At 39.8% G+C, this 13,727-nt stretch overlaps 1 protein-coding gene across 2 annotated transcripts; it reads right to left on the bottom strand.

Moving 5' to 3' along the window:
• Positions 1–519: 519 nt before the first annotated feature.
• Positions 520–13,493, bottom strand: LOC124132632. Of its 2 annotated transcripts, XM_046496633.2 has the most exons (6): positions 13,379–13,473; positions 6,105–6,150; positions 5,335–5,448; positions 2,236–2,317; positions 1,213–1,374; positions 520–710 (listed from the first exon to the last, which is right to left on the bottom strand). In XM_046496633.2, exons 1-6 carry the CDS (start codon positions 13,456–13,458, stop codon positions 628–630), a joined length of 567 nt encoding a protein of 188 aa, XP_046352589.2. In that variant the 5' UTR covers positions 13,459–13,473; the 3' UTR covers positions 520–627. The 2 variants fall into 2 exon arrangements, with proteins under 2 accessions (XP_046352589.2, XP_046352591.2); XM_046496635.2 differs by lacking the exons at positions 520–710; positions 1,213–1,374; positions 2,236–2,317; positions 5,335–5,448; positions 6,105–6,150 and adding exons at positions 9,756–10,511; positions 11,030–11,191; positions 11,741–11,822; positions 12,742–12,855 and having other exon boundaries at positions 13,333–13,493.
• Positions 13,494–13,727: the final 234 nt, after the last annotated feature.

The raw sequence follows: 13,727 nt of genomic DNA, 5'->3' as shown, positions 1-13,727 counted from the left end.
CATGGAGCTGACACGTCGTGATATAACTGGGACATTATATGGCGGCGACGGCGGCGTGAAATATATCACTCATTCATAACCTTGGGAATTATGTATTTCGTTTATCGTATATAGGCGTGTCGTGCTCTACATAGCCCCTTGGAAACTTCGGAGAAGGACAACGTTTCTATACTTTTTTGCTATGCTAACTGAAAGAACGGGACCCCCTGTTCGGATAGGAGCCCCCAACGAATGTGTGAAAACTAAACATGTAGCTACGCTGCCGAACTATACGTCTATATTAGCAGTTTTGAGAATTATACCCATCTTCCCCGGTGACAAACACTCATATAAACACTGACATACAGGCATGTCCAAATCCATGTAATGTACATGTATATACAGACTCATAATATTGTTGCAAGGCACCTGTGTGACCATACTGTTCACTTGTGTTAACAGACGCCATCACCAGAAAGGGCAGCGGCTCTAGATCGTGTGCTGTTATATAAATAATTGATAACAAAACTTCCCATAACATTACTTTGAAAAATATTTAATGATGAAAATTCATTTGTAAACTTTGAAACGTGAAACAGACAACAATCAGGGATATAAAACGAACTGCGATGATTGTAGCTGTTGCTTCTAACAGGAGAGGGGGATGTCGAAAGCAGCTGGATCCGTGATGCCGACTTTATATCCGTTAAAGTATGCCTCTGTATCTGGAGCTGTAGAAAAACAATACATGACATTATAAAACCTATGTTGAAGGCAAAGCTACCATAAATTTGGAAGATACGCGATTTTGAATGGTCAATTAAAGGTTTCAAATTCTAATAACCACGACTGTTTGAAACTATTCATTTTTACGTCTGCATAGCCACGTTGGATAATGTTTAATAAGTAATAACTACATACAGCGCCAAACTTTACGCTCGGTTCAAAATCATATTTAGTGCTGTTGAGCTTATATGGAACCAAACCATAAACTGAAAACACAGTATGTTTATGTCCAAATTAAAACCTCGGGAAATGCAGGGAATATGCAGGGTTCCACGCCTCCATGAACGTGGGGAATATCAATCATTCCTATCTGAACTTCGGCGATGTATGTAAGAATAAAATGGTCCATCTCATGACACATAAATACCAAACAAGTATGCACGAAATACATTATATCATATTAGTTACCTTTTACCATGCATCGATCCTTGAAATGTATCTACTCACGATATCCTCCTGTGTATGCGATTCCCTGGAATGTAAGGACACAGTTGGCGCTGGTGACGCCCACGGTTAAGTTGACTGAACCTATAGTTATAAGCCAGGTGTCAGACTTCAGTCCGCTTGCCTCGGTGCCGATATAGCTGGAGCCAAGGTCTGTACTGTCGTCTACATGGGAGGAAAGCACTTTACTGTTTACATGTGAGCTAGTGAGTTTGGGTTATAAGCCTCTTGTAATAGTATTTCAGTTGCATGTGTCAGTTTCAAATTACATCGTCGACATTTACTACTTCGTGGAACTCTACCATGAAGAGTATTGTGCAAAAAGATAAAGGATGATAATTAGTCGAAACTGGGATTTCAACCCTTATTGACAGGTAAATGAGAAATCTCCGCACATCTAGTTACGTCGACTAAGATCACCATGCGGATCTTAATAGATGTGTTGTATTAGCGGTATGTAACATGTTGCTAAATGACGCTGTTAGACTATGCTTATAAATCCTTATCCCAAAGTTACCACTGTTGAAGGCAAAGAGTAGAACTAGCACCAAAGGATGGTAGGTCACCTGATAATATATTCAACAGGCTTAATATACAATGTTAGTAAAATCAGTAATGACTACTGTGATATATGTTTTATTTCAAACAGTCAAATTAATTATATGTTGTTTTTTAGAAACACCTGAAGAGCGTTTCAAATGCATGGGCATCCTTTTCGTACTTTTCAACACAAACACACACATGTTCCATCAGAACAAATTCAAAATGTGAAACAATTTAAACAGACAATTATAAAGATGGAGTATACCAGAGACGTTAACAGTTCTCACTACATCTTACGGGAAACTTACATGATTCAAACGCAAACTTCCAGTTAACATCAAAATTCAAAATGCAAAACAAATCCCGGAAGGGTCATGTGTTGTGTCCCACCACCGGCAATTAGCAGATACTGACTCTCAGATAGTTAGGGCAACTGTAAGCATCTATATATTGTATAATTGTGGCCCTGACGTAGACACCTACCCGGGATGCAGTTTGGCAGGAGGACGTCAGTTGGGACATTCTTGGTGCATGTTCCATCAGCATCGATGTTGTATTGTTCATTCTGCAAAGTCAAAATCATATACTATAAACAGTAATGCAGGTAATGACACACTGTTGTGGATTAAACCACGTTGAATCAGATTTGTCATAGCCAATGAAATATAGGCACCTGAATGCTCATACATGTACCTCAATGGACTGTAGGCGCCTGATTGGATACCTCGGTTGACTGAAGACACCTGATTAGGTGTTACTTTGATGGAATGTAAACACCTGATTGGGTGAAACCTCGGTTGACTGTCGGCACCTGATTGGGTGATACCTCGGTGGACTGTCGGCACCTGATTGGGGGATACTTCGATAAACTGGAGACACATGGTTTGGTCACAACACAATGAACTGTTGGAACAAGGTTGAACCACACCTCAGTTACCTGCAGGTTACATACCTTAGTGAACTGTATGTAACAGGGAGAACCACACCTCACTCAACTTTAGGTACCAGGTTGAATCAAACCTCAACGAACTGCGGGTAACACGTAGAACCATGCCCCAATGAACGGTAGTTAACAGGGTGAACTATACTTCAATGAACTGTTGGTAACCTGGTGAATCACACCTAAATAAACTGTAGATAACAGGATGAATCATACTTAAATGAACTGTAGGTAACGCGCTGAATTACACCTAATTCTATCATGGATATGGAAATTACTCAATTCTGATTGGTCAGTCAGAGGCTATTTAATCACCATATTAAATCTTCCTCTCATTGAAACAGCTGGTTGGCGGCCGCATCACCGCAAAAGCTAATATTCATAGAATAGTACTTTTTTCAGTCATTGTCGGTAGGCATATTTCAATAATTATATCTACCATTATAGGTTTCAAAATGAAAGGTTGCGGTTACTACAATATTCAAAGGATGTGTGACAATACATTTCGGCAAGAAAACACGATAGAAATCTACAAAGAGAATGTATAACAGGGAGAATCATACCTCAATGGGCTGTATGTAACACGGTGAATCATACCTCAATGATCTGTTTTTAACAGGGTGAATCATACCTCAATGGACTGTATGTAACAGGGTGAACCATACCTCAATGAACTGTATGTAACACGGTGAATCATACGTCAATGAACTGTTTTTAACAGGGTGAATCATACCTCAATGGACTGTATGTAACAGGGTGAACCATACCTCAATGAACTGTATGTAACACGGTGAATCATACGTCAATGAACTGTATGTAACAGTGTGAATCATACCTCAATGGACTGTATGTAACACGGTGAATCATACCTCAATGATCTGTTTTTAACAGGGTGAATCATACCTCAATGGGCTGTATGTAACACGGTGAATCATACCTCAATGATCTGTTTTTAACAGGGTGAATCATACCTCAATGAACTGTATGTAACACGGTGAATCATACGTCAATGAACTGTATGTAACAGTGTGAATCATACCTCAATGGACCGTATGTAACAGGGTGAACCATACCTCAATGAACTGTATGTAACACGGTGAATCATACGTCAATGAACTGTATGTAACAGTGTGAATCATACCTCAATGAACTGTATGTAACAGGGTGAATCATACAACAATGGACTGTTTGTAACACGGTGAACCATACATCAATAAACTGTATCTAACAGTGTGAATCATACCTCAATGGACTGTATGTAACACGGCTCCCGTGTAATACCAATTTTATACCAATTTTATGAAACTCATGAATAGTTGTGGTATCTGACTCGCTTTCGCTCGTCAGATACCACAACTATTCACTCGTTTCATAAAATTGGTATTACACGGGAGCTCGTTTAGTATTCTATATGTATCTAACAGGGTGAACCATACCTCAATGGACTGTATGTAACAGGGTGAACCATACCTCAATGAACTGTATGTAACACGGTGAATCATACCTCAATGAACTGTATGTAACACGGTGAATCATACCTCAATGAACTGTATGTAACAGGGTGAATAATACAACAATGAACTGTATGTAACAGGCAGGGTGAATCATACCTCAATGAACTGTATGTAACACGGTGAATCATACAACAATGAACTGTATGTAACATGGTGAATCATACCTCAATAAACTGTATGTAACAGGCAGGGTGAATCATACAACAATGAACTGTATGTAACAGGGTGAATCATACCTCTATGAACTGTATGTAACAGGGTGAATCATACATCAATGAACTGTATGTAACAGGGTGAATCATACCTCAATAAATTGTATGTAACAGGCAGGGTGAATCATACAACAATGAACTGTATATAACAGGGTGAATCATACCTCTATGAACTGTATGTAACAGGGTGAATCATACGTCAATGAACTGTATGTAACAGGGTGAATCATACCTCAATGAACTGTTTGTAACACGGTGAACCATACCTCAATAAACTGTATCTAACAGGGTGAACCATACCTCAATGAACTGTATGTAACAGCGTGAATCATACGTCAATTAACTGTATGTAACACAGTGAATCATACAACAATGAACTGTATGTAACATGGTGAATCATGCCTCAATGAACTGTATGTAACACGGTGAATCATACAACAATGAACTGTATGTAACAGGGTGAATCATACCTCTATGAACTGTATGTAACAGGGTGAATCATACGTCAATGAATTGTATGTAACAGGGTGAATCATACAACAATGGACTGTATGTAACAGTGTGATTCATACGTCAATGAACTGTACAACAGGTTGAACCACTCCACAATTACCTGTAGGTAAAACTTAGAACCATCCCTGGTGAACTGAAGGTAACAGGGTGAACCATACCTCAATAAACTCTAGATAACAGGGTGAGTTGGGGTGAAATGAGGTGATGTGAGATGAGGTCATGTGATGTGGGGTTTAACGCTGCGTTGAAGCTTATTGCACTTATATAGCGACATTGAACCGTACATTACATGGTGAACCATTACTTATTGAACTGAAGGTACGAGGGTGAACCATACCACAACGAACTGTGGAATTTAGATTCCACTGGGACAATTTCCCGATGTACAAATGTATGGAACTACCTTTTCGTACGACGTGACAACTCTGTTTGCCTTCACACGTTGTGTTGCTCCATACTGATAATACTGGATGGCAGTGGCTTTGTTGGTGAAGTCGTAGTAGAAGTCAGCTGATACCTGAAATATAGACCATCAGGGGAGTGATTTTACAGGCCATGTGATCAAACGCAGGAAGGAATACTTTCCTGTGTAAGGATTTCTAGCAGGTCATTTCCAAATGTATAACAATCGGTTTGTTCTGGATTTGACAATACTGTCAGAGAATATCAATATCGGAAACTGAATAAAATTGAATTGACATTAATAAAGAATGCCTTTAAGGATAGTTGCTTAACACACTACTACTACTACTACTACTACTACTACTACTACTACTACTACTACTACTACTACTACTACTGCTACTACTACTGCTACTAATCATCATCATCATCATCATCATTTTTGGGAGTGACTACTACTACTACTACTACTACAGCTACTACTACTACTGCTACTACTACTACTACTACTACTTATCATCATCATCATCATCATCATCATTTTTTGAAGTACTCAAGTGAACTATATTGATACTTAGATCGATGCTCATAATGCCAGTCACTGGATTGTCTGCTCCAGACTCGATTATTTACAGGCCGCCGTCATATAGCTGGAATATCGCTAAGTGGGGCGTTAAACAACATGAAACGAAACAAACTTATATCTCTTACACGCCACACATCATAATTGTACCCAGCGGTAGGATGCAAATGTCGCTGTAATAAACTTACGCTATTTCCTTTGGAGAGTGCGCGAACGTTGAACATTGTGGCTGACCATTGAGGTTCCATGCAGCAAGGTATGCCTTGAGCCTTGACTGCCGCCAAGCAGGACAGGGTGATCAGGAGCAGCAACATGATGGACAGAAAACGTAGGATGGAATGAAGGTGATAAACTGACCGCTAGTTTTATAGTCTTTGCATGCGTTTCTGCGACTTTTTATATATTTACTTAAAACAATGAGGAACAGCGTTCAATTCAATCCCAGTTAAAAGATTAGGTTTCAGCTCCAATTTAGGAAACAGAACTCTATGGTAAGTGAAACAAGTGACCTTACTGACAACCGTTTGAGATGTATACTGATGCAGGTTAAACAGTGGAGCCAGCATATAAAGGTTCCTTATTACAAACACATGATAGCAATGCTTCGATCAAACGGACCCTAATCCGTTTATCTGTTCACCAGGTGTAAGATTCACATGCAGTGGATATTGCGAAATAAGAGTAAAAGTTGCAACACGTTCAGTGTATTGAATTTAAGCACGACTACCTTTGGACGATATTGTCATTTCTTCAGTCAAGTAAGCCATTGACCCCTCTGCTTCTCTCTCACCCCGCAGAGACCCCCCCCCCCGCGCAACATTGGGTCTAAACTTCACCTGTCTAACCCTCAGCTTTACACCATCCTTATGCCTTCTGGAGCTTTAGGCACACGTTTGACAGTCGGTGTGTGTGGCACTAATTTAGAAAACGGGTTCTCACAAACCGACAAACGAGAACAACACATGCATGGTTCGTGATGGTACATGTAGGTTATAATTAGCAAAAACACAGCTCAACCCGCAATTATCCAAACAGGAATATCACAGGTTATATTTCAGGCATCGCATCCATGCCACTGACGATATTAATAGATTAAAAGCGTCCGTTCCTACAAGCGAGAAGACCAAGACATTCAATCGCATCGGCAACCTAGGATTTTAATGGATATTCTTAAAATAACAATTGGCCAAACAACCGATGAATTTAACGGATATCCATGACATTGAAAATTCTGAGGACACAATAGTGAGTGGGTGAGTTGTGTTTAACGCCGCTTTTAACAGTATTACAGTTATATCACGGCGTGTCAGCTAAATGTGGGAGGAAAGCCCGAAGTGATGCAGGTCTCAGACGTTTACCACTTCGGTGAAACCCACGAGCACGGGTATGGTGCTGACAAACCCGAAACACAATTGGGGCGAACTGGGATTCGAACCCACAATCATAGGTTTCTGGCGTGCCCAAGGGACGCAACTCTGCACTGCGAATCGCGGCGCCTTTGACGACTGGGCCACCCGTGTCCCCCTGGGGACACAATACATATCACTAGTCACTACCACCAAGATCATTAACCTATAGTATAAGTAGTCCTTAGAGCCTTTAATTGCGATATTGTAAGTCATAGTGTTACTCCTGGTATTTTCCTGACAATCGTAAAGAGACAGCCGTCAGACTTCTTTTAAAAGTGGCCTTGTTTCGAAAACACGAAAGCGTTGCAGACATGTGTCAAATTTATCTCATTTATCAAAGATTCGTGCAGTCTATATTTGCGAGCCTTTGTGAACACTACAGCTTCTTTGTAAATAGTTCCCATGAAAGCTCTTATATAAGGTTACAAATTACAACCACGTGTCTCATCTTTCAAAACTAACTGAGAAAGCAGTGACCATAAGACTGGGAGTTCAATTGCCTGTGTATGGGCTCATAGATGAAGTTCAATCGACTTTTCGAACAAAATACAACACAGTCTTTGGTATGTGATCTTCTGGCTAGGAAGAGCGGTATGGGTTTGGGTTTAAATTACAGAAAAATATCTAATACCTCAAATATATAAACGATTTTGTTAAGTTCACCTGTCATGTTTTTTTAGAATTTTGAATCTGCGTACAAAGTACGATTTTATGTGTGTCTCTCGAACCCACTGCTAAGTCCCGAATACCCTCTAAATAGATTCCCGAATCCCGCGTACCAATCTTGGATCTGACTGACGTTATAAGGCATAGGATTAGCTCATGGTTGTACTTCAGACGGATAATATGATGGAACGCATCGGAATCGGAATCGGAATCTTTGCTATGTATTAGGGACCAGTGTCCGTCGGATGGTAAAAGTGAAACAGTATATCGCTATGACTTCGGAGCTCAGACCTGTTTCATATTTCCAGCTGCCAACTGTGTCAATATAAGACGTCATGCAGCAAGAAAGGGGCTGATCTTGGAGATGTGTGTAACAATGTGTCGGTGACTAAGAAGAAAACAGACACAAAGAAATACAAAACTAAAAATTGTTTTTATGACATTTCTCTGGTTTGTTTTGGCTTCCTCCGGTCCATCTTGACATGTGGTCGATTGGACTATTGCATGTATAACTGTCAAACAAATAGCCGACATAGGGTTCATTGATAGTGAGTGTGTTAGGTTGAACGCCGCTTTGAACAAGATTCCAGTTACATCGCGACGCGTCAATTAAAGGTGGGGAGAAAAGCCCGAGGTGTCAGACGTTTATCACTTTGGTGAAACCCACAATCACGTTTAAGATGCTAATAAACCTAGAAAAGTAATTTGGGTGAACCCGGATTTGAACCCACAATCTTAGGTTTCTGGTGTACCTAAGGGACGCAACTATGCACATCAAATTTCGGCGCCTTATACGACATGACCACCCGTGCCCCCTGGCTCATTGATAACTGATGCAACATTAGTGTAGAGTTGAGGTGTCACACTAACATATACTATGTCACACATATAACACAAATGTTATTGTCATATTTAGAGTCCTTAATGACGAATCTGTAGATTTTGATTCTTTTTCTAAAGTAAAAACCGACATAAAATCAAATGATATTCATCCGGACAAATCAAACAAAAAATATACATTAACATTACGATACATAAAAATCTGTACCGTGTCAAAAGGGAAATATCTGTATTTGTGGTATTTTGATCTGTTTTGGAAGTGCAACTAGTTCCCATGGCGATGAGGTGACTATCAAGTGTTCAACGTCACAACGTCATAACAACGGTTCTGGTAGACTAGCTACATTATAATTAAGAAGCATTAAAATACTCTCTTACTGAAAACTTAAGGTATATACCAGGTGATATACGTATGTTGTTTATTGTCTTATGTGCACTGAAACCATCGATAGCCAAACAAGCCAACTGTCATCATATGAACTCAATCGCGTTGCTTGATCACTTGTTCAATGAATTGTTAAACACCTAGCATTTGCTACAGACAGTTATTATATTATATATAACACATGTTAAGAATGCAATTTTATCGTAGAATCGTCGTGTAACATTTTCAGTGCGGGTCATTGTACCGTGGGAATTACATGTACATGCATCTTGATTACCGAAGGTTACGGATGAGAAAACATACAACAATATGGATTTCAGTTTCCGGTAATAACGTACTTAGCGACGTTTCCATGTGAATTCATACACCTGGAGCTTGATAAAGGTGTAGGAATCCATATCGAAACGTCCCTAAATGCAATAAACCAGTAGTTGTTATCCATAAAGATGTATGTTTTCCTTACTTACAAAACACCTTCTAGAATTGCCAATCAAACAGTTAGGAGTTGAGGGGTCTTAACTAAAAGAAACACACATCTGTCAGTGAAACAGGTGTTTATTGTTTATTGCGAATAGAAATCTTTGATTGACCAATAATACTGATTGGCTCATAGTACAATGGGCGGGACTTGTGTTGTGTTAATGCGCTGAATGGAGCTGGCACGCCGTGATATAACTGAAACATTGTATGGCGGCGAAGGCGGCGTGAAACATATCACTCATTCATGACCTTGGAAATTATGTATTTCTTTTATCGTATATAGGCGTGTCGTGCTCTACATAGCCCCTTGGAAACTTCAGAGAAGGACAACGTTTATATACTCATTTGCTAACTGAAAGAACGGGTGCCCCTGTTCGAATAGCAGCCCCAAACGAATGTGTGAAAAAACCCATGTAGCAACGCTGCCGAACTATACGTTTATATTAGTTTTGAGAATTTGACCCATCTTTCCCGGTGACAAACATATATATATTATCACTGATATACAGGCACGTACAAATCCATGTAATGTATAAACAGACTCTTAATATTGTTAACTCTATATTCATAACTCTAGATCGTGTGATGTTATACCAATAATTGATAACAAAACTTCCCATAACATTACTTTGAAAAATATTTAATGATGAAAATTCATTTGTAAATTTTAACGTGAAACAGACAACAATCAGGGATATAAGATGAACTGCGATGACTGTAGCTATCTTGCTTCTAACAGGAGAGGGGGATGTCGAAAACAGCTGGATCCGTGATGCCGACTTTATATCCGTTAAAATATGCCTCTGTATCTGGAGCTGTAGAAAAGCAATACATGACATTATAAACTCTATCTTGTTGGGAACTTGATTGAAGGCAAAGCTACCATAAATTTGGGAGATACGCGATTTTGATTGGTCAGTTAGAGGTTTCAAATGCTAATAACCACGACTGTTTGAAACTATTCATTTGACGTCCGCACTACCACGGTGGATAATGTTTATTGAAGTAATAAGTACATACAGCGCCATACCTTACGCTCGGTTCAAAATAATATTTAGTGCTGTTAAGCTTATATGGAACCAAACCATAAACTGAAAACACAGTATGTTTATGTCCAAATTAAAATCTCGGGAAATGCAGGAAATATGCAGGGTTTCATGCCTCTTTGTAAGTGGGGAATATCAATCATTCCTTCCTGTACTTCGGCGATGTATGTAAGAATCAAATGGACCATCTCATGATACATTAATACAATACAAGTGTGCACCAAATACATTATATCATATTGAGTTACCTTTTACCATGCATCGATCCTTGAAATGTATCTACTCACGATATCCTCCTGTGTATGCGATTCCCTGGAATGTAAGGACACAGTTGGCGCTGGTGACGCCCACGGTTAAGTTGACTGAACCGATAGTTATAAGCCAGGTGTCAGACTTCAGTCCGCTTGCCTCGGTGCCGATATAGCTGGAGCCAAGGTCTGTACTGTCGTCTAAGTGGGAGGAGACAACTTATATTACTGTTACTGTAACTATTATTTGGGTTATAAGCCTCTTATTATAGTATTTCAGTTGTATGTGTTTCAAATGTGGGAAACGAGTGTATTGAATGACATCGTCGAGGTTTACGACTTGGTGGAACTCTACCATAACGAGCATGATGCAAAAATACCAAGGATGATAATTGAATTATAGGTTTCAAATGCAAATTAACCAGCATGGGCATCCGTTTCGTAGTTGTCGACAGAGACACACACATGTTCCATCAGAACAAATTCAAAATGTGAAACAATTTAAACAGACAATTATAAAGATGGAGTATACCAGAGACGTTAACAGTTCTCACTACATCTTACGGGAAACTTAAATGATTCAAACGCAAACTTCTAGTTAACATCAAAATTCAAAATTCGAAACAAATCCCGGAAGGGTCGTGTGCTGTGTCCCACCACTGACTATTAACATATACTGACTCTCAGATAGTAAGGGCAACTGTAAGCATCTATATATTGTATAATTGTGGACCTGACGTAGACACCTACTCGGGATGCAGTTTGGCAGGAGGACGTCAGTTGGGACATGTTTGGTGCATGTTCCATCAGCCTCGATGTAGTATTGTTCATTCTGCAAAGTCAAAATCATATACTATAAACAGTAATGCAGGTAATGACACACTGTTGTGGACTAAACCACGTTGAATCAGATTTGTCATAGCCAATGGCATGTAGGCACCTGATTGGTAATACATGTACCTCAATGGACTGTAGGCATCTGGTTGGATGATACCTCGGTTGACTGTCGAGCGCCAAGCAGGGTAACAAGTACCACCTTTTACCGTCTTTTGGTATGAAGAGACCTGGGATCGAACCGCTGACCTTCAGTTCTCCGAGCATACGCTCTATCCACTTGACCAAGGAGGCGGTCAGATAACAGGGTGATCCATACCTCAGTGAACTCTAGGTAACAAGGTCAATTATCCCTTAATGAACCGTACATAACAGGGTGATTCATACCTCAGTGAACTGTAGATAACAGGGTCAATCATCCCTAGATGAACCGTACATAACACGGTGAGCCATAGGTAACAGAACTGTAGATAACAGGGTGAATAATAACTCAGTCAACCGTACAAAACAGTGTGATTCATACCTCAGTGAACTCTAGGTAACAAGGTCAATCCTCCCTTAATGAACCGTACAATACAGGGTGATTCATACCTCAATGAACCGTACAATACAGGGTGATTCATACCTCAATGAACCGTACAATACAGGGTGATTCATCCCTCAATGAACCGTACAATACAGGGTGATTCATCCCTCAATGAACCGTACAATACAGGGTGATTCATACCTCAATGAACCGTACAATACAGGGTGATTCATACCTCAATGAACCGTACAATACAGGGTGATTCATACCTCAATGAACCGTACAATACAGGGTGAACCATGCCTCAGTGAACTGTAGGTACGAGGGTAACGAACTATGGAATTTCGAGTCCTCTTGGACAATTTCCCCATGTACAAATGTATGGAACTACCTTTTCGTACGACGTGACAACTCTGTTTGTCTTCACACGTTGCGGTGATCCATACTGATAATACTGGATGGCAGTGGCTTGGTTGGTGAAGTCGTAGTAGAAGTCAGCTGATACCTGAAATATAGACCATCAGGGGAGAACTTTTACAGGCCACGGGAAGGAATACGTTTCCAAACGTATTACAATCGGTTTGTTCTAGATTTGAAAACACTGTCGTTGAATATCAATAACGGAAACTGAAAGAAATTGTTTTGATATTAATGAAGAATGCTTTAAAAGATGGTTCTTGATATACAGACATACTACTTCTACTACTGCTACTACTACTACAACTATTTCTACTACTACTACTACAACTACTACTATTACTGCAACTATTACTATAACTTCTACTACTACTACTACTACTGCTACTAGTACTACTGCTACTACTTTCAATACTACCACTACCACTACCACTACCACTACTTTTTATCATCATCATTTTGGGGAGTACTCAAATGAACTATATTTGTAGTTGTATCTCTTACACGCCACACATAATAATAGTACCCAGCGATACGTATGTAAATGTCGCTGTGATAAACTTACGTTATTTGCTTGGGGGAGCGCGAAAACGTCAAACATTGTGGCTGACCATTGAGGTTCCATGCAGCAAGGTACGCCTTGAGCCTTGACTGCCGCCAAGCAGGACAGGGTGACCAGGAGCAGCAACATGATGGACAGAAAATGTAGGATGGAATGACGGTGATAAACTGACCACTAGCTTTATAGTCTTTGGATGTGTTTCTGCGACTGTTTATATATTTACTTGACACAATGAGGAACAGCGTTCAATTCAATCACAGTTAAAAGATTAGGTTTCAGTTCCAATTTAGGTAACCGAACACCATGGTGAATGAAACAAGTGACCCTACTGGCAACCATTTGAGTTGTATACTGATGCAGGTTAAACACTGGAGCCAGCATATAAAGGTTCCTCATTA

The sequence above is a fragment of the Haliotis rufescens genome, unplaced genomic scaffold, assembly GCF_023055435.1.
Source record: "Haliotis rufescens isolate VD_foot unplaced genomic scaffold, xgHalRufe1.0.p SCAF_11, whole genome shotgun sequence".
In the NCBI taxonomy this organism is placed as follows: Eukaryota; Metazoa; Mollusca; class Gastropoda; order Lepetellida; family Haliotidae; genus Haliotis; species Haliotis rufescens.
The sequence above is the reverse complement of the archived record's forward strand: the minus strand, read 5'-3'. Positions and strand labels throughout refer to the sequence as shown.

What these genes read in the sequence shown, in the direction of transcription:
- LOC124132632 (XM_046496635.2), bottom strand. Translation starts at nt 13,458, where the DNA reads ATGTTGCTGCTCCTGGTCACCCTGTCCTGCTTGGCGGCAGTCAAGGCT. An exon ending in CGCTCCCCCAAGCAAATAAC is followed by an intron (nt 12,856 to 13,332) that starts GTAAGTTTATCA and finishes TCTATATTTCAG; the next exon opens with GTATCAGCTGACTTCTACTA. An exon ending in CCTGCCAAACTGCATCCCGA is followed by an intron (nt 11,192 to 11,740) that starts GTAGGTGTCTAC and finishes CCTCCCACTTAG; the next exon opens with ACGACAGTACAGACCTTGGC.